General features: G+C 41.6%; 1 protein-coding gene across 4 annotated transcripts in view; it reads left to right on the top strand.

The window, feature by feature from the left end:
* Positions 1–21,668, top strand: part of ETV5 (ETS variant transcription factor 5) — a 56,276-nt gene that overhangs the window by 21,544 nt on the left and 13,064 nt on the right. For 3 of the 4 annotated variants that reach the window (XM_044771254.2, XM_014846126.3, XM_014846127.3), the window contains 4 exons: positions 5,212–5,341; positions 6,253–6,540; positions 16,969–17,228; positions 19,285–19,344. In XM_044771254.2, the coding sequence (XP_044627189.1) occupies positions 5,212–5,341; positions 6,253–6,540; positions 16,969–17,228; positions 19,285–19,344 (738 nt within the window). Of the gene's footprint in view, positions 1–5,211; positions 5,342–6,252; positions 6,541–16,968; positions 17,229–19,284; positions 19,345–21,668 lie in introns of those variants that run through there. The other variant, XM_070509270.1, reaches the window with a different exon arrangement.

The following is a 21,668-nucleotide window of genomic DNA, read 5'->3' on the forward strand; positions in this document are numbered from 1 at the left end:
AACATGATATATCCTTCCATTTATTGAGAGTTGTTTAATTTTCCTCAGTGTTTTGTAGTTTTTGGTTCAAGCACCTTATATGTCTTTTATTAGATGTGGGTATTTGGTCTTCTTTGTTGCTATTGTACATGTATTTTTTAAGTTTTACATTGTTTTAGTAACTATATAGAAATAGTTCTTTTTATATATTGGCCTTGTAGCCAATGATCTTGGTAAATTAGCTTATTGATTCTTATACTTTGTGGATACTTTTATATTTTCTGTGTACCCAACCAGGCCATCTGTGAATAATGACAGCTATATTTTTTCCTTTCTAATCTTTTTGCCTTTATTATTTTTCTTGACTTACTGCATTGGCTAGGATCAGGCCTGATTTTTGATCACTCTTTGGAAGATAGAAAAATCTTCTATCTCCCAAGAAATTCCCTAGTAAGAACAGCAACCATGAAGTTAAGTTGGTTGATTTATGAGCATCATTTCTAAATTTAAAATGGTGTTATGGTGATCTATGAGGCAATACATTGGACTTGGAGTGCATACCCAGAAATAGGGACTTAAATCTTGTCAGCCAGCCTTACCTTTCCTACCTCGGACAAGTAGAGATTCTCATATGTATTTGTGCATGGATCCTTAACAGAGTTCTTGTAGTTAAATAGGGGTCCAGACAACTCAGTCAAAGTATTCTTGCCTCAGAGGTGGCGTTAAGAGGGAATTGTCAAGAAGCAGTTTCAGGAGGGGCAGGGCATTTGGGGAAAGAGGTGGTATACATGGCAACAGTGTGGGGTCTGGCTGGTCGATGACTGGCTGTGGCAGATACCAGGTCTTCCAAAGTGCCTGCAGCTGTCTAAATGAGCAGAAGATTTGGGTCAGTTGGAATATAGAAGGGAGAATGAGATCTTTTAGATGGAACACTAGAATGGGAGGCAAGGATTATATGAAGTAAAAGCTACTGGAGTCAAGAGATGTTAGTTGCCAGTAGGAGTGAGGGAGGGATTCTGGGCATTTGGGGGTCCCAGAAATAGGGGAAGATGTAAGTCCTTGAGTGGATTCAGGTGTATCAGGTATACCTCCAGCTGGAGAGTGCAGAGTAAACGCAAGGATACAGACCCTGAGAGTTGGCAAAAAGTATTCTTCCACTCTCTTTTCTCGTGTCTTTCTTCTCCAGCTCTTTCTCTGTTTATTTTAATCCCTTTTTGATTTAGTCTTTTTCTCTCAGGGGGACCTGGGAGGCAATATGATGGAATGACTAAGAGCTGTTTAGGTAGGAATCCTGACCACTTACAGTTATAACACCATGGCAGATTGCTTACCTTTTTGAGCCTTGGTTTTCTCATCTATAAAATGGAGACAGTGGAAATAGCTTTCTCATTGGGTTGGAAGATCAAATAAAATAATGTATGTAAGAGCATCTTGGCACAAAGTAAATCATAAGGGGTCTGGCTGGCTGCTTCTTTCTTTGTCCGTCTACCTTGTTCTTTTCCAGAGATATATTAGTTCTTATGCATTTTTCCTTCACCCTAGAGCACTTTCTCTCAAGCAGGTGTAACGTGGTATTTTTGTTGTTTCAGCTGAAAAAAAGGTTTATGTCTTCTATTTTTAATGTACAAAGTAGGTGAGTGAACTATCTCCCATTTCTATTCATGTGGTAGATTACTGAAATGAGAGTAGGGAGCTCTTGCTTCCTCTCGCTCTAATAGCAGCAGCTCCAAGACCTTGAGCAATTCCTTTAACTCCTTTGGGCCTCAGGATCCTTATGTACAAATGTAAAGGCCTAAATTAAGTGGACTGTGAGGCCCTACTCTAACTCTAATTGTGTCTATGAGAAGATGCAAAAGTCAGAACCCTCCCTAAATTATGCGTGTCCTAAAGAAAGGCCCATGTCTGTTTTACTTGCCCTCATATCCCTGGCACCTCCAGGATGCCTGGACCATAGAAAATGCTAGTGAATGAATGAATAGGTGAATGAATGAATGAATGGAATCTTTACAACAAGGAAGGTGGCCCATATTCCCCTGGAATTGTTATTAGGGCACCATTGGCTTTATGGGCCATCTTCCATAACTCTGAGCTTAAACTCAAAATTCCTGTGTGTAGAAAATATTTATTAACTCAGTCAACTTTGTTAGCATTTCTTTTCAAACTTCCTCAGGAGTTCTTGATCCTTTTTCAATTCTAATTCATTGCCATGCTCTATAGTCCTGGCTTTCTGTCATCGTTTAGTAAGTCGCCTGTGCAAAGGTAAATACTCTATTTTTGAAGGCACAGTGTATAATTACACAACATCATAGCACCATCTGCAAGGTGCTGTGCCATTTTCTGTATTTCTCAAGGCAGCATCATATATCTCATTTTACAAAGGAGGGAACAGACTGAAAGTAAGGAGCATTCCTTGGGCTTCTAAGTCCCTGCTTTAAATACACCACTATCTCTGACTAATGCATGCCATAATCAGGCTCCTTCACACCCCCTCTGCCCTGGCAGTCCTTTTGGAGATCTGAGCCTTCTTCCTTACCACTTGCAGGGCCCCTAATGGCTTTCCTGTCAGTGATCTGTGAAACTTTCTGTTCCTGCCCTATTCCACTCTCTTCTCTCTCCTTCAAGTGGTTGATTCCTGGGGAAAAGATATTTATGACTAAGGTTGTGCCTAGCCTTGTAGAGTAGATGTGGTTCCTGCCTTCAAGGTTAAGAATTAATTGGAAATATAATCAGTTCAATCACATATTGTCTTAGTCTATTTGGGCTGCTATGACAAAATGCCACAGACTGGGTGGCTTATAAACAACAGAAATTTATTTCTCACAGTTCTAGAGGCTGAGAGTCTGAGATCAGGGTGCCAGCATGGTCAGGTGAGGGCTCTCTTCCAGGTCACAGACTTCTCGTTGTGTCCTCACATGGCTCTGCCTTCATGACCTAATCACCTTCCAAAGGCCCTACCTCCTAATAACCATCACACTGGGCATTGGCATGTTGTGGGGACATAAACATTCAGAGCGTAGCACTCCTCAGATATTTCTTAAGCTCCTCCTTCCAGGTATAAGACAATTTGGGGATAGTAGAAGATACCATATAATTTTAAGCCAAAATGGTGTGGTACACACTAAAAGTATATACCATGTGGATTTGAAGAAATCAAGATGTCAGAATTAGCTGGCAGTTTATATTCTCTTTCAAAATGGGTATATGCTGTTTCTGAAGCCATTATAAAATTTTTTTCTTTCTGGGAAACTTTGGTTTACCCACTGATGTTAGTCTTGTCAGCGGTAACTTTTATAATATGAAAATGTCAAGACATTTCTAAAACCTGAAATGAGAAAATTGAATAACACCATAATTGTTTACTTTCTAAACTTAGGTAAAGCAGTGGTTATAAGTGATTTTCTTTAGCTAAAGTAAGAAAAGTAGACTTTTCAAGGACATGTAACTTTTGTTTACATTGGTGCATCATCACATTTCCTCATTATTTTACCAAAACTTTTATGGTGGAAGACTGATGATTCTGGAGAGGCAGTGACAAAGGGGCTGTGCTGAGAACCACCAGACCATCCACTGCCTTGGAGAAATGGTTTTCTGTGTTCAAGTTGCCTGACTCTCCCTTCTCACTTACTAACAACATTCTAACAGCAACAAGCTTAGCCGTTTTCTGTGTCTGAATGTCGGAAAACATTTGATAATAATTGCGGGTTGGCTGCCATGATGTCACCATCAAAAAATCACAAGAGAGACTCTAATGACTTCTAAATATAATCTGCCGGTTCTGGACTTATTTTATGCACTCAGGAAAAGCAGTTGGCATTCTATAGGAGGGGAATTATGGAAACCTCTCCTGTCCAGTCAGTCACTGGCAGGACTTTGCTTTACAAACTTGTCATCTGTGGTAGAATCATCCGTCTTGTTTGTTCATTCTGAGACCAGAATTCGGAGTTGGAAGAGGCACCTGAGAAACCAGTTGGCCGGAAGATTGTTCAGTCTTATCAGACAGAATAGGGATGATCATTTAGCTAATTCTACTAATCACTAAGAATTAACCAAGCTCCTGAAAGTGTTTTAGGAGTAAACATTTAAGTCAAACAGAAAATTTTAGTGGGTCACCAGGGCATTAACTGTGGTTAGCTATTTAATGAGACCTTTGATACAGTGGAAAGTGGCTGGCACAAAAGCTCAAGTCGCTCTCCTCCCCCAGCCTCCAAGACAGTTGGACAGAGAGTAGCACTTCTCATCCATAAATAGAAGAAGACAGCCCTCATAGTGCAGCATCTTTAGAGTTCGTCCTTCTGCTGTGGGTCCTTCTCTAGAATGAGTTAGCTACTGGATAAGACAGAAAAGGCAAACCTGCTTTAGTTTGGTTTGGTTTTGCCACTGTATGTAAGTCCCCTTGATTTGGAAAACTCATTACTTTGCCCCTTAGAGTCACACATGGAATATACAGTTGACTTCCAATCATAAAGCAACAGCCCTATGTACTGTTTCATCCAATTTAGGAAAAGCAATTGGCACTATGTATGAAAAGATTGGTTATGAAAACCTGCCCTTCCCGGTCGGTTGCAAGGAAAGGCACAGAGCAGACAGAACATGAAGGTTTCCAGGACTTTCCCTGTACTCAGTTAGCCTTTCCGAGATTGTGGTTTGGTCCGTTGTTGCATCCTTTGCTTTTAAAAGTTTTGAAATGCCTCTAAGGTTGAGTATTTCTTAGAACTGATATTTAGAGTTGCTTGGGGAAGGACTTTTAAAAAGTCATAGATTTAACTTGTGAGTACATCTCTGAATAAGAAATGTATTTGCCAGAGCAGTTTCAAGCCTTTGATAAGCTAATGTGTAATGTCTACCAATATATTTTTAGCTGATTTGTCCTTTTCGGAAACAAAATTCCTCATGTCTGCAACCCTTGGTATTCTATCACACCTGCATTTTCTTGAAGAACCATCACCTGCAGAATTTTCAAGGCTTTCAGAGCCTCTGGGAAGCAGACCCAACACCAAAGACATTTGGAAAAAAGGCTTGGCTAATTGAAAGTGTCAGATGATGATTTCTGACTTTAAAGAACTTTTCATTGGTTTTAGATGGAAGGCTCTGTGTTTGTCTTTCTCTGGCATGTGATTTGACATGAGTTCCAAGAACAATCAGCTAGTTACAGGGCTTGCAGAAGGAAGCATTGTGCTCCCTGTTAATCACTGTCCTCTCTCTGTTCTTCCCTCACCCCTCTTCTGATTTCAGTGGTGCTTCATGCCCCACCTCCAACCAAGATCAAACGGGAGCTGCACAGCCCCTCCTCTGAGCTGTCGTCCTGTAGCCATGAGCAGGCTCTCGGTGCTAACTACGGAGAAAAGTGCCTCTACAACTATTGGTAAGTGGAGCCAGAGAAAGGCCGCCAGAAAGGAGCCATCAAGCTGACTGTTTGAAGTGTCATTCAGCAGATACTCAGGGTAGCACACCCCGTCTTTCGTGGCAATGTAATCCTCTAGGTGAGGACCAGTGCAAATGGGGCCTTTGTGCTGCACATGAAACGCAAAACTGTTAAACCAGCTCTGTGGGGGACTGAGTTCATGGGGTTCTGAGCCCTCCTAAGGAAAAGAACCTTAAATACTGGGATATTTGATCTGTGGCTTCGAGGGAGGGAATATATACTTCTTCATGTCTATCATATGTTAATGTGAACTTTAAGCACCAAAGAAGTAATCTTCAAATCAGAATATATGAAAAAGTCCTGATGCCTGTGCCCTTTACTTAAGAATATCCAGGCCCCAGGAACGAAGCTTTAATTTTAAATCATTCTTTGCTCTAAAAGATAAACATAGATCTGCCTGGAGTGGGGAGGAGAAGAGTTGTTAAATCAAGTGATGTTCCGGCAGAAATGTATCTTCAGCAAAGATTCTGGCTAATTCCTGGGAAGCCGGGAATCATTGGGAGAGGGGGCCAGAAAACTCCCCTCAAGGTGTAAATTCTCCCCTCTTCCACGCACCCCTACACGCATGCATGGAGCATTCTTGTAGAAGAGGGGAAAAAGGAAACCGGAAGCGGAGGCTAAAATTATCCCTGAGAAGAATCACTAGAAGTGTTAAACAAGTCCCTGTGACGCAGTGTGTTTGTCACTTTTCAGAGGTACAAATATTCCCTCGGGGCTGCCAGCAATTTAACTATGTTAATGCTGTCATTTCCTGGCAACCGTGGGCTGCAACCTAGCGTTCTGCTGGACCTGGTGACCACGCTAATGGCTTCATTGCAGCTTAATGGTTCCTTCTCTTTTTCTGTTTACAGTGCCTATGATAGGAAGCCTCCCTCTGGGTTCAAGCCATTAACCCCTCCTACCACCCCCCTGTCACCCACCCATCAGAATTCCCTGTTTCCCCCACCTCAGGCAACTCTGCCCACCTCGGCGCATGTCCCTGCAGCTGGCCCAGTACAAGGTGTGGGCCCCACCCCCGCCCCTCATTCGCTTCCAGAACCTGGACCACAGCAGCAAACCTTTGCCGTCCCCCGGCCACCACATCAGCCCCTGCAGATGCCAAAGATGATGCCTGAAAACCAGTATCCATCAGAACAGAGGTGGGTGCTGATCTGGGCTTCTTTCCCTGCCTCCATCCCCCTCCCCTTTACCTCCCAGGGAGAGGGAAAGCAGTTAGTCACATTTACCAGGTACCTATAAAGTTCTCATTCCACTGAGGCATCTTGTGAGGTAAGACTAATATTAATATAAATATGACCTGTTTATATATCATCCTCTTCCTGAGGTACTCCAAAGGATTTATAGACATTACAACATTCCTGTGAGGTAGGTAAGGGAGAGATAATTAGTACTATCCCCCCAGAATAGAGGCAGAGGAAGAGTGACTTGTCCAGGATACACAGTCCGTTGACCCTCGCTGAGGGCACGTTTCCTGGCTCGTCATTGGATACTGCCCGCTAGAATTGAACTTTGGTTTATGCTACCCATAAATACGTTATTGCCCTTTTACTTACGTGTTAGGGAAGATTGCTGAGTTTCAGGAGGTATTATTACTCATCTGATTTTATCACATTTTCACAGTAAGGGATTAGCTAAGGACCTTATTTATAATTATCTACTTTTGAGATAGAAATCTCCTGGTTTCACTCCAGGTGATCCTACATTCCTCATAACTAAATGGAGATGTCAGGAGTAGCTTGTCCAGAGTCATTCATTCATCCGACAAACTAAGGTGTAAAGGGAACCTCCTCTGCTAACTCCAGACTTAACCTTAGGTCCCAGCCTTCAAAGTCGATTGTCTGCGATGTTTTAGAATTTTGGGTGCTTATGGCCTTCCTGTATACTGGATGTTCTGGGGGCCTGTCTTTTTTATTTCAAGTCTCTGGGATGAGGAGATAACATAGGCAGGTAATTGTCAGTGATGTTACCATGGGCTGCAAGATGGTGACGGTTGGAAGTCCTTTCCGTCTGTCTTGCCCTGCATGGGGTGGGTCGGGGCGCGAAGGGCAGGAAAGGAGGATGCAGGAGGGTACCTGCCCAGGCCTGGGCCAACCCACATGCCTACCAGTATTTAATTGGAGATTACTTTCTTTATTTCTAAATCAAATGTAGAAAAAAGTAAGCGCTCTTGTCTGGTTCCGATTCCCTTCCCCATTGCTGTGAAAGTCACTGTAAAGAACTGCATAATTTGGCTGGTCAGTGTTCAGTCCCCTGGTGAGGCCCAGGGCCCCGAACACCGGTGATACACAGGGCCACAGAGCGCGCGTTGACTGGGGCCTCAGTTTTGACAGGGAGCTCCTCTGCGGGAGACAGCTACCACCACGGTTTTGCCAATTAATACCTTGTATTAACAGCCTTGTGCTTTTTCAAGAGAATTTGGAAATTTGGGTTTTTATGTAAAAATTCCAGGTTTTGTTGGTTTTTCTTTTTAAGTTGGCAACTAATTCAAATTATAAACAACAGCAACACTTTGCAGACTAAACAAAACCTCTCTGTGGGCAAAACCACCCTGCAAGCCTGCTCAGTTGTGCACTCAGGCCTGGATACCGTTTTTATTTCAATGGTTTTTTTTTTAGTTTCGTGTTTTTAAAGAGTGTCTTCCTGATTTTCTGCTGGAATTATTAATTGAGGAGGAGGGTTAAGGCCAGGCATTTATTCGGTATTTGAAATACTTTGCAAACTTTGTATCTGTTGTACCATGTGTAAAGGAAAGTTACTTCATGTTAAATCTCTTTTATTCATATTTCCCCATCAACTCCGTTTTGTATCCAGGGGGCCGGTGTAAACAGATTGTGTCAACAGTTAACTGAACTGGGGGAGAAATACCCTCTTTCTGCTGGTTGTGGTTGTCCTCTTGCAGCCCTGGCAGACAGGCAGCCTTAGTCTCAGCACTGAAGCAGGTTTGTCTCCAGGCTACCCGTCTCCTCCCAGGAGGGGAAGGTTTGCTCCCTGAGGTTTATGTGTGTCTGCCCTCAGGTGTCCGAAGGGAGAGAGGCAGGAACCAGAAAGCAGGGATTTCTTTTCCGGGGTGATTCCTCCCTGAAATCTGCCTGTCCATCTTGGACTCACTTCCGCTTCTCCTCTGCCTTTGGGAATGATGGGTCTGAAATAAAAAGACCTCACACGCACTGGGGTGATACAGAGATCCTTGAGAGAATTGGGGTGAAGGGCAGAGTATTCTGTAGGCACCGAATCAATAAAATGAAAACAACACTGGGGCACTCAGGCTTCTACACTCAAGCACGGGGGTCTCAAAGTGGAGAGTGCATGGGCGTCCCCCCAGAGGGTATTAAAAATGCTGATTTCTTGCTCCACCCCAGAGACTGAGTGGGTGGGTCTGGGGCAGGACCTGCATGTATTCTCGTCACACTTTGAGAAGTCATGATCCAGCTCTCTCTTCTACTCCCATCCCTATTCCAACCCACCTTTGCTTTTTAAGCATCAAGTACCCAGGACTGAATTTTGTTCTTGTTGCCCTTGCCTATTATTAATGAGATAATATGATATCTGTGTGATGCAAAATACACCAAAAACAGGACAAATGACTTTACTAGATAACTGGATAGCATAAAGAAAATGAGATGAACTGAAATCCCTGGTCTGATTTTGTAAAAGTAATAGTAATTGTAGTTGTGTATGGTAATCAGCTTAATAATCACACATTTAATAACTTAGGCCTGCCCGAAAGTGGGGCAGATTAATTTTATTAATAACTGTAGTTTGTTCTTTGCTAACTTTTTGATTAGATTAGAGGGACTGTTACTTCAAAACTAACCCCCTAACAAAAATATATGGTATTTTGCAGGATAGAAGGAAATAGTCTTATCTGAGCCTTTTAACAGCTCTGTAGCCAAGGCAGAGTAAAAAAATCCTATTTTACAGAAAAGGAAATCAGGTCTCAGAGCCTCTAAAGGACTTCCTAAAGGTCACGTAGCCAAATACAGGGTCCTCCATTTGGAAACCAAAACATTAACTTACAACCACACCATTGGTTTTGGTTATGATTTGGGGGGTGGAAAGGATCTTAACATTCATTAGTGTCTACTAAAAGCTGAATGAGTGACCTTGAGAAATCCATTTTGACCTTGAACTTTATCCATCTCTTTATCTCTTAAACTACCAGAACTTTATCCGTCTCTTAAACTACAAAATCCTACTAAATTTCTACCTCACTTAATCTAAACCCATGCCGTAACACATCTTTTTTGTTTTGCTCACAGTGTGCCTCATCTCTTCAGTTGAATAAAGTCTTTGAGGTTTAAAAACCATGATTCAGATCCCTTTCTTTGGACCACGTTTAGCCCAATAGCTTACTTGTCTTCAGTCTATGTTTATTGATAGTGATAGCCCTGTAGTTTGTTAGATGATACTTTAAGTAACTAAAATACGATCTAGTCAAAAGTACATTCTTAATGTTTTATATAATCTTAGCATATAATTCTTCACAACTCAAAATTTATTTTTAGAAGATAAATACTGTGTTTGAAAGCTGTGATTTATATTCTTGATTTCCTCCCCCCAAGGAGGAAAAAAAAACATGTAATTTGGCATGTTCAGACATGTTCCATTTATCCTTAAAGACCAGCTGCTCCCTGAAAAGGAGAAGTGCTCTTCATTCAGCCATCCCAATCTCGCAAGTTTTTTCATTGTGCTGCTTATAATGTTTACATGTGCTGAGTGGGAGAACTTAGAAAATATTCCTGTTATGCTCATACCACTGCCCAGATATGTTTTATCTTTTCCTATACCATTTCTCACTACATCAGGAGTTGAGGGTCCACTAAGAAATTTATAATCTAAGAATTTTGGAGTATACTGGTCTCTCACTCACTTGGCACCAAGAAGCAAAAACTCAGGAAAGAACATTTAAGGAAATATTCCTGCTGGTGGAAAAATCCTCTGCTTCTTGATGCTCCCTAAGGGCATCAGGATTGTAATAGGCTATCATGCTGAAATTGATAGTCAGAACAGACTGGCCCAGAGTCATCAGGAAAGGGTCAGCTATGTGTGGCACGTTCTAACCTGTTTGAGAAAGTTCTCTCCCGCAGTGGTTATGATCAAAGCTTCAAAGCTTAAGAGGATGAGCTTAAGTTTTCTGCAATTGCGATTTAATAGAAAATTACTCCTTCCCTAAAGATGCTAGATAAAGTGATTTGTTACAGTGCTCAAGTTTTTCTTTGGTTTCTGCCTCCTCTCTGAAAGTCCATTTGAATAAGTGCTGTTCGTTTTTGTTCTTCAGATTTTATAGTTTTTAGAGAGGGGAGAATTTGACTGTGAGTCACATTTGTAGCCTGGCCTGGAATGAAGTGAGTGTGTCTGACGCATCTCCTCTCCATGCACTCCTGTTAACAGCATGTTGTGTGTGGCAGCGCAAATTCACTTTGGGATCTGAAACTGAGTTTCGTAGATGCTTAATGGAACCTTCTTCGACAGACTGAATAATGTACTTCTAATGGTTAGAGTGTGGGGTGTTTTTTAGTTCTGAATCTTAAGAGGGCTTGTTTTCAGCATTTCATCCGGTTTGGGGTAGGTTGGTTGTTACTTTTATCAGGCTAGAGGAAATCTCCTTCTATCCCTAGTTTACTGAGAGTTTTTAATATGAATGGACATTGAATTTTATCAGACACTTTTTCTGCCTCTGTCGAGACGATGAAATGAATTTTCCCCTTTAATTTCTTAGTGTGGTGAGCCACATTCATATATGGGAAACCAACCTTGTATTCTTGTGACAAATCCAACTTATTTGTTATGTATTATCTTCTGTACGTTGCTAGATTTGGTTTTCCAACATATGTATATTTAGGACTTCTGCGTCTGTATTTACAATTGAGAATAATGTATAATTTTTCTTTCTCATGTTGTCCTTGTTGGGTTTTAGCATTAAGGTTATACTCATTAAATGAATAGAGGGTGTTCTCCTTTTTATATATTCTGGGATAGTTCACGTGAAATTGGAATTCTTTGTTCTTTGAATTTTGGGAAAGAATTTACCAGCAAAACCATCTGAGACTATCATCTTCTTCGTGGGAAGGTTTTTAATTACTAGTTCAGTGTCTTCATCTTTTCTAGTCTTGCACTGGATTTTCATTTAGTTAAGTGAATTTAATTCTTTTTTTCTAGGAATTTTCTTGTTTTGTGTGAGTTTTAAAATTAACTGGCACAAAGTCATTCATAATGTCCTTTTTAAAACCTCTACAGCATCTGTTGTAGTTATCCCTCTTTTCATGTTTGATATTATTTATCTAGACTTTTTTTCTTTCTTCGTCTTGGCAGACAGTATCATTCGTCTTTACAACCATTCAACTTTGGCTTTACCCGTCCTCTCAGATGGATGTTTTCTACTATCCTGGGGACATCTCATATTTACATCACCTTCCTTCTTCCATATTTGATCTTGAGAAATTAGACAAACGTCTAGGCCTTTGAAGGACATATTTTGCTCCTCATCTCTCAATGTTTTATCACAGTTTGGGGCCAGTTTGAGTCTAAGCAGCGCTGACAGGCCTCGCAGAGCCCTGAGAGCTGTTTCAGAGTTCTCTGGTGTGTCTGTTAGGGACAGTGCTTGGGTTTTGTTTTGCCACAGTGTCTGGCTCTTGGTATACAGCAGGAAAACAAACTTTGATGTGAAGCTGGGTGGCACAGTGCCACCGGAGTGAAAATCAGCCTTCTCTTGCTGAGAAAGGAGACTGGATATTGGGTAGGCAACTAGTGGACTCTCGTGTTTTGTGTGTGGTAGTTTTCTCCCATTTCCTTGTGATCTTCCCAGATATTTGCATAGCTTCTGAATGCAGCTTATTGTGGGGTCAGGAGGAGGTGGGGTGGTTGACGGTGGTGTTGAAAGTAATGTGTATCAGGAACCTAGCACTGTGCTGGGCCCTGTTTCATGCATTAGCACGTGTAATCTTTACACCAGACCTTTGGGACAGGTATCCTGGTTGTCTTTATTTTACTGATGAGGAAACTCAGGCTCAGAGCAGTTACGTAACTCACCCAAGGTCACACAGCTAGTAAGTGGTAAAGATTGGATTTCAGCCCAGGATGTTCTGACTTCACAGCCAGAGCCTCTTACCCAGCTATGCTTCTCTATTTTTTATCTTCTCTTAGCCTTAACGGAAATATTAAATAGATGGCATTGGTTTCTTGGCTGATTTTATATATCATCCCTCAGCTGGCCTCTGAGGCGTCACTGCTTCACCTGGCACCCAGAGCCACTGTGTAACCCTTGTTGAATCCACACTTTTCTCCTTTTTCCTCTAAGCATTGTGTTTACTCTGTGTGTTGGCAGCAGAAACCGAAAAGGAAATGCAGAAAAAGCATCTAACGGTTTTCATAACGTAAACCAAATGTTGGTAGCGTGGGTGAGCTCTTGGGAGGAAAGGCGCTATATAAATCTGACAAATAAATAAATAACCACTTCTTTAAATAAACTGGGACTGAAAAAGCCTTAATCTGTAACCTATTGAATTTAGGTTCACTCGATAGTCAGAAGCCGCCTTTTGCTCACCGACTGTGAGCTCACTACTGCATGAGCTCTGTCAGGATAACGGACACGGGTGGAAGAGGGCTTAGCTGGAGAAGAGGTTTGTTAGGGACCACGCACCTCCTCCATTGGAAATGATTGCCCGCCTCAGTAAACAAGAGGCATCTTTGTCATAGCTGTGTTATGTATACAGCGCATTCTTAGATACTTCAAAAGCATTGCGGAAAGGGGAAGCGAGTTCAAATGCAGGTCAGTGAGTAAAGTTCACAGAATGTATTTTGAGGACAAGAACTGAATTACTTTACTAATCTCTGCAGATAAAAGCCATTATTGGCAGCAAGCTCTGAGAGAATCTTTCCTCCAAATATGTTGGTTTTGTGACCTACTCTTAGATCCCTTTTGCCACTCCCACTCCCTCAAAACAAACCAAGACTGAAGAATCCCAATTATAGAATCTGTTCTGCAGACCCCAGGCTGCTAAGCTTCATGCATCCTTAAAGTTATGTTGGGGGGAGGGGATGGGGGCTGCTGGCTGGTGCCCATAGGGAAGTACCTTTTGCTGAAGAGGCTGTACTAGGCCGACTCTAGAGTTTCATTCTGGAGGGTGAGAGGATGAGCACCAAGCGGAAGTGGAGTGATGGGGCCTGTCAGCTGCAGAGGCTCTGCTTACAGAACTGAGTGGCTCTGTGCCATCTCAGAGCCGTTAAAGGAAGGGATTTGTGGAGGTCACTTTTGAAGGGACTAAGAGGTGACGGAGGGGAGAAGAGAGAGAACGTGGAAGATGGGTGCCCTTGTTACTGTTCCTTCCTGCTAGCATAACATTTGGGTACTTTATAAAAATAAGGCCTTAACAATATCTTCATCTTTCTTTTCTGCCCACTTCAGAATTTTCTTTAAAAGTTCAGGTTTGCAGCAGGCTGCTGGTACCTGTATTCTAAATGTCAAGGCTAAACCTGAGTCTCAAATTTGCACTTCTTCAAAGACCATGGAAGGGTTTCCTTAAATAACAGCAACCTAGAAAATCGCATTCCTGATGAAGTTCCACTGTAATGCATTCAGCGCCCCAAAGAGAGGCTGTCAACCCACCGAAGCTTATAGTGTATACAACTTATTTAATACATTGGCCAGGCAGATTCTGATGCTTTTACTGTCTGGGATAAAAGGATAAGTATATGTAAAATTGTTCAGTGATCTTCATGTTGTGAAATAATCTCATGGTGCTGCTTTTGGTAGGGTAGGAAAGACTCACACAGCGAGCGCCATGCTGTACCCTAGTCTAAACACTGTTTTATCTGCACCCAGATCTCTTCAGTTTAAGATTCTCAATCTTGATGTTCTAGAAGTCTGTTGGCCACCTGTTGCCACAGATTGATTCAAATCAAATTCAAATTATTTGATTAAGACTATTAATAGGATTCAAGCTAAAAGTAAGGAGTAAGACCTTACTAATACAGTATATTGTTTATTTTAAAAAACTCATTGAAATTAATTGTTCTAAATCTTTTATATTCCCTGAACCCTGGCTCCTACTTTCTACCTGAGAGAGTGAAGTCACAGATGCTTTTCTTTATAGACAGAGATCCGTGCCTTATGTATATTTCATGGGTTGAAGCCTCACATTGAGGGTTACCATCTCTAACCTCTACACCCACCCTCCTGAAGTCCACCCAGTCCGTCAGTGATTACAGCTGTGGCAGAAACCATGCTTTGTAGACACAGTTTTATTTCATCATTCCAGTAGCATTACGATGGATAATGCATCCCCATGTTACAGATGAGGAAACTGAGCCAAGAAAATTTGCCCTCCATCACTTCCCTGAAGTAGCGTCACTGCTGGACTGCAGGCTTCCCATTTTACTGGACTGCCTTCCCGATGGGGAAAGGGCGGTTGACGCACATCTGGATTTCTCTGATAGCTAAAGGATGTTAATGATCCTCGTTGATTAATAACAATAACAAAAGGCTTTTATTGTTCTGTCTTATTATAAAATAATGCATGGTTATTATTAAACTGTAGATGAGCAAAAAAAGAAAATCACCTAAAATCCAAACCACCCAAAGATAAGCAGCGTTAACACATGTGCAAATCTTTCCAGGATTTTATATCACACCATAAGTATGTTTTTTATTTTTGCAAAAATTTGATCCTCTTTGTACTGTTTCACAACCTGCCTTAATAGGTCAAAAATACCTTTCCGGGTCCTTACATAATTGTATGTTATATCATAGTTGAATGGATGCTTTCGGCTAAATGGCTATATCACCATGTACTTAGTCAGTTCCCTTGTTAGACATTGGCGTTGGTGACCGTCTTTGTAGCTGTGTCTAATCATATCTATGATTTCAATGCTCTCTGTGTGCCAGACATAGATTTGTTGGCTGCCTGCTCATCCTCCAAGTAATCAGGAAAAACTGTTTCTCTCTTTACTTAGTACTTTTTTGATTACTAATGAAGTTGAACTTTTTGTTTGCTTAGGACCATTAGAATTTCTTCTTTAGTGATTTTCCTATTTATGTCCTTTGCCCATTTTTTTTATTGGGATGTTCATCTTTTATTGATTTTTAAAAAGTCTTTATGTCAACAATATTAACACTGCTGTGTCTGTTAGAGATTTTTCTCCAGTTTGTTTTGTTTTTGATTTTATTTCTAGTGTTTTCGGTCTGTCACAGATTTTTTTTCCCCCAGTTTGTTATTTTTCTTTTGCCTTTGTTTCTGGTGTTTATTTGACTTATAGAAATTTATACAATAAGGTATATCCATATTTATCTTGATGATTTCTTCTGTTGGTATGATGCATAGAAAGATTATCCCTCGAGACTATGTAACTTTTCATATATATTTACTTTACTATTATGGTTTCACATTGAAATTTTTAATCCATATGAAATTTATTTTGGCATATGGTATAAAACAGGAGTCTAACTTTTTCCCCCACCAATTTGAAATACTGACTTTAACTGGTAGTAAATTTTGGAATATACTTGACAGTTTTTTCTGGTTTTTTTTTCTTTTTTTTTTGAGGAAGATTAGCCCTGAGCTAACTGCTGCCAATCCTTCTCTTTTTGCTGAGGAAGACTGGCCGTGAGCTAACATCCGTGCCCATCTTCCTGTACTTTATATGTGGGATGCCTACCACATCATGGCTTGCCAAGCAGTGCCAGGTTCGCACCCGGGATCCGAACTGGCAAACCCCAGGCCACTGAGGCAGAACGTGCAAACTTAACTGCTGTGCCACCAGGCTGGTCCCTACTTTACAGTTTTTGACTTCCCATTCAATTCCTTTGATATGCCTATCTTTCGTTCTTTGTATTACTATTTTAATTATTGTGGTTTTATAATATATATCAGTATCTAATTGATCATTATTTCTTTTCAAAAATTACTTAATCTTTTAAGTTTAGAATCATTTGTCAAGTTGATTGGAAGGCATTGCTACTATAGAATAATTTTCATTGAATCAATAGCCTTAAAGTCCTAAGTTTCTCTTTAATTAGATCTTTTTTCTTTTCCTCAGAAAACAGTTTTAAGGTTTTATTCTTATATGGCCTACACATTTCCTGATTATTCCTAGGGACTTTATGTTTTTGATTGCCATTATATATGGGATTTTTTTTTTTTTTACTACATTTTCTAACTTGTTAATTTGTACTCTTTGGTCTTAAAAAAATTAATTCTATCTGCAAGTGAGAGAATGAATGAACTAGTGAAAAAACATATATGTATATGTTAGTGCCGTTTGCAAACAATTGGTTTTATATAGTCAGATACATAATCTGGCCCAACTGTGCAGATAGACTGTGGGTGAAATAAGCATGCATGGAAGAGGCTACCACATCATTGTTTTGATTGTTTTTCTGCCAGTCCCTGACTCACTCAAGAGGTTTGAAATGTGTGATATAATTTTGAGAAATGGGTAAAATGTCCAGAAATAAGCATTAAGTACTTTGCAAATAATTCCATTCTTCTGAACTCTAATCCTCAAAGCTAAATCATAGTAAGTATGCATCATGTTCTTAGTTAAACAATATAACTCCTTTCTTCTTACAGATTTCAGAGACAACTGTCTGAACCCTGCCACCCCTTCCCTCCTCAGTCAGGAGTTCCTGGAGATAATCGCCCCAGTTACCACCGGCAAATGTCAGAACCCATTGTCCCTGCAGCTCCTCCACCCCCTCAGGGATTCAAACAAGAATACCATGACCCGCTCTATGAACATGGGGTCCCAGGCATGCCGGGCCCCCCAGCACATGGGTTCCAGTCACCAATGGGAATCAAGCAGGAGCCCCGGGATTACTGCGTTGATTCAGGTTAGCATAAAATCGCGCCATTCCTTTCTTCGTTCTCTTGTTCATCTGTCTGGTCATTATTGAGTGTCTTCTCCATGCAGGGCTTTGGGAAATGGTTTTATAAAATTGCCTTCTAAGAATTTATGAGCGAGGAATGCAGACATGTTTATGCATAACTGAATACAAAACAAAACAGAAAGCCGTGCACATTTTAGGAAGTGTACCAGGCATTCAAAAGTGATGCAGAGGATACCTCTGAGTCCAAGCCTGAAGACTGCTGGGGTCCGATCCTGGTGATGCCCTTTTTAAGACCTGCTATCTTAGGGTCACTGGACATGGGATATTATTTCTGCATTTTAGTCCTGCCCCTAGTTTTACGGCTTTCTTTTTTAATATAAGAGACTCATAAAGTCCCAATATAAGTATAACGAAGAGAGTCCACATGCAGGATGGGATTCTGTTCTTGAAATGAGTGGTGTTCTGAGAAAGCATCTGGTATATCATGGCTGTATGGGGTGCCAGGTACGCCATGGAAGAGGCTGTCCTGTTGGTTGCTTTGTGAGATTCGCTACTCTATTGCAATGCTTTCATCTGGGAAGGTTCCCGTGTCCTTCAGCAGCTGCTGGTGTACACGGGGAGAGGTATAACATGTGAGGGCACCTATTGATTGTTTGGGTTACTTCTTGTCTAAAAACCTAAGCATATCAACAAGTTTAAGCTGTACTTGGGAGCCCTCGTGCCTACCACCACACACATGCGCACTCATTCACTGACTACACATTTTAGGGGCCAGCATATTGAATAAGACCATTAGGGGAAAGGAGAGTTGGAATTGTGTAGCTTGTGCATGTGGAAACTGTTTCCTCGTCTTCATTTCCCCTTCTTTCAGAAATGACTTCAACTTTTTCCCTCTCTTTTTGCAGTTGGTGCTAAAGGCATGTGAGGGCGGTGGGTTGGATTTCAACCTTTCTTCCCTCATGAGCTTTGCTTAAAGATCCTGGGGAGAGAGGGGGCAGTATGTACTCGAATGGCTTTTGCAAATGAAATAGGATATAAAATTTGCTCTTGGCCTTCCCTGAGATAATAGATAGATTGCTCAATTCAGGCAGAAATGAGTTCTGGAAAACGCTGGGGAGGTAGGCAGAAGGGAGACATCTGTTGCTTTATGATAGAAAAATCAGCAAGTGTCAGGTATTGAGAGCTTATACAATTTCCACTGGCATTCCTCCTGAAGGCTCTGTTGTATTTTTCTCAGGAGCAGGCATGACCTTTTCCTTTGGGACTGACATTGTAATCTGTCCTGATGAGTTTTTCACCCCACCCTACTCCCTTATAACAAGACACTCAGTTGGTGTTACCATATCTGTAATTCTTTGATCTGAGTGGTGTTCCCGGAGGGAAGGCTCATCCCACATAGACACAACTCACCTCACTGTCTTTCCTCCCAACGGACACCTTGATAACACGCTGCCTGAAGGAGAGATCACTTGAGCATGGGTTTCAGTCTGACGTTGCCAACATGGTGAGAATGTGCTTGTCAGACTGCAGTCCTCCACTCCTGCCAGCTCTTGTCCTAGCTTCATAACTTCAAATCCCCTAATCTCTTTAGCCTAAAAATACCCTCACCTCTTTGAGCAGAATTGGATGTAACCATCAGCAGGAAAGGAGAACAAATTGGGAAAGATCTAAAGTGAGTCCCCTCTCCTTCCAAAGTCCCTGAGTCAGCACAGGCAGAAGGCCAAGCTTGGCTTTTTGAAAGCCAATTTCTACTTCTACTATTAACTCTCTCCCCGGATTTGGTGTTAACTAATTTCTCTAGTTACGAGAGGGAGGCATGATTTTTTCCTCCCAGTTCTCTTGATTAGGAGTCAAGAGCCCTACCTTCAGATGGTGGGTTACAGTGTTCCCTATGTTGCTTATTTGGGTGGTACCTCTTTCCCAGGACAAGACCAAAAAGACATGACCTCGGAGCAAGAGAAGATTTAGGGCTTGACTGCAGAGCTGCAGTTCAACTGACCTGCTGATTCAACTGCAGAAACGATTGACGGGAGTGTGTGTGTCTGTGTTTCTCTTTCAGAAGTGCCTAACTGCCAGTCGTCCTACATGAGAGGGGGGTATTTCTCCAGCAGCCATGAAGGTAAGAAGCTTTTTTTTTTTTGAAATAATATTCAAGGCAGCTTCAAATTGCTCAGTTTCCAGGCTAAGATTTGAGATTGCAGATTAAACCTTCCTGAGCTCATGAACATGAGAGCTAATTAATCCTAATCTTCAATTATTTTGCACAGAGTTTGAGGCATGCTTCTGAGCGCTGGGAGGGCTGCCATCACTTTCAATAGTAATGACTCGAACTTTTAAGAGTTCACCGGATAATATGAGGAAAAAATGAACCAACCTGGTTTCTATATAAGAAGGTTATATATCTGTATGTAACACTATTGGCCTAAACTGGAACTCAGGAACTATGTCATGACTTGACATGGTAGGTTCAGGACTTCTCTTCTGAACATTAAAACAGGGAAGGGTTTATTTCTTAGACAAGATATCCCGGACGTATGTCTTGTTGTCTGTCATATACATCTCTCCGTAAATATCTAGAGCAGTATTATTCCCCAAACCCATGGCATCAGCTTCACCTGGGACTTGTTAGAAATGCAAATTCTGGGGGCAGCCCTGTGCCCAAATGGTTAAGTTCATGCGCTCCACTTCAGTGGCCCAGAGTTTCACTGGTTCAGATCCTGGGCGTGGACCTAGCGCCACTCATCAAGGCATGCTGAGGCAGCATCCCACATAGAGCCAGAAGGACCTACAACTAGAATATACAACTGTGTACTGGGAGGCTTTGGGGAGGAGACGAAGAAGAAACAACAAAAAGATTGGCAACAGATGTTAGCTCAGGTGCCAGTCTTTAAAAATAAATAAATAAAAAGAAATGCAAATTCTCAGGACCCACCCCAGACCTACTGAATCAGAAATTGCAGGGATGGGGCCCAGCACTCAGTGCTTTAACAAGCCCTCCAGGTGATGCTCTGCACACTCAAGTCTGATAACTACTATAGAGTAGTGAGGCTCAGCTTGGGCTTCACATTAGAGTCACCTGGGGAGCTTTTAAAACTTGGAGCGTTCAGGCTTCACCCAGAGCAATTGAATCAGAAATGCTGGGGTGGGACCCAGGCATTAATAGTTCTTAAAGCTCCCTGGGCAATTTCAATGTGCATCCAAGGTTGACCACCTCTGTCCTCTAGAGTTTTAGAGGAAGGTTGAAAGAGCTGATACAACAGTACTGTGAAGCATCGGCTGGTTTTTGTGTTTGGTTCACAAGAGTGGTTTCTATGGGTAGCTGCTTTCTACTGACTTGGTTAGAGGGGAGACCAAGTGTGGTTGCCCAGGGCCCCCGGGGATATTCTGAGTGAGTGTCCAGCCCTGGCAAGGCAGGGCTGTCTCCCGGACCTCTGACTGTGACCGGCACAGCTGTGTGGGGCTTTCTTCCAGGTTCCCAAATGTTCCTACGGCAGCAGTTACTGTCTGCAGCAGGCAAACTAGGAGGGGTTTGGGGAAGAGAGGGAGGAAAACATTTTGCATAATTACAACATTTAGAAAGGAGCGTGCTCTTAAAGGAAATATTTTTAGTAAGGCATTGGGCTGCTTACTACACACAGAATATCTGGTGAGTTTGTGTGTTCCTCCTCCCCCGACTCTTTCCCATTCTTTTCCCTGACCCCACACACATCGGAGTAGTTTCAAAGAGACCTGCCTTCTTAATTGCTCTAAATTAGCCTGACATGGTTTTTCTCTCCTTCTCGTACAGGCTTGACCACAGATGCCCCTGAAACAGTTAGTGAAACAAGTGTTTCTGATTGGCATCTGTGATTATTAAGATAGCCATCACCTGGAGTCTTTGCCTACTCTTGTGAATCTTTCATTTCCACTTTGCTCCTCAAACAGGTTCTTCCTTCCTGCCGCCTTTATTTGAGTGATTAGATAGTTGTGGCCACAACTGATGTAACTGCTGGTGCAAATTCAACTGACTTACATTTCACTTAAACCAACAGCATCTTCCAGATGTTTTAGAGAACCACACGAGGTGATGACTAGAAACCACAAGATACACCAAAACGATACTCATGGGCAGGCCTTCATCCGATTAGTTTTGAAAACCAAACCTAGAATTTAATCTAGATTTACATTTTTTTCTCCTAAGTACTGTGAATGTATTATCCTTACCTTAGAGGAAGAAAAGCTCTAAAAATAACATGGCAAGTTGGACAGGTGTGTAAACTTTGAGGCAGTTCACTTATGACTTTATAATAAGGCTGTTAAGACACCCCTAGAGTGTCAAAATCCATATGGAAAGTCAGGATATATATAGCTTCCTCACAGCCAAGGCAAAAAGCATGAAGCATGGATGGATTATGTAACTCTTGTTGATAATATAAAGTATAACAATTTGTCACAAAAGTCAAA

The sequence above is a fragment of the Equus asinus genome, chromosome 5, assembly GCF_041296235.1.
Source record: "Equus asinus isolate D_3611 breed Donkey chromosome 5, EquAss-T2T_v2, whole genome shotgun sequence".
NCBI lineage: Eukaryota > Metazoa > Chordata > Mammalia > Perissodactyla > Equidae > Equus > Equus asinus.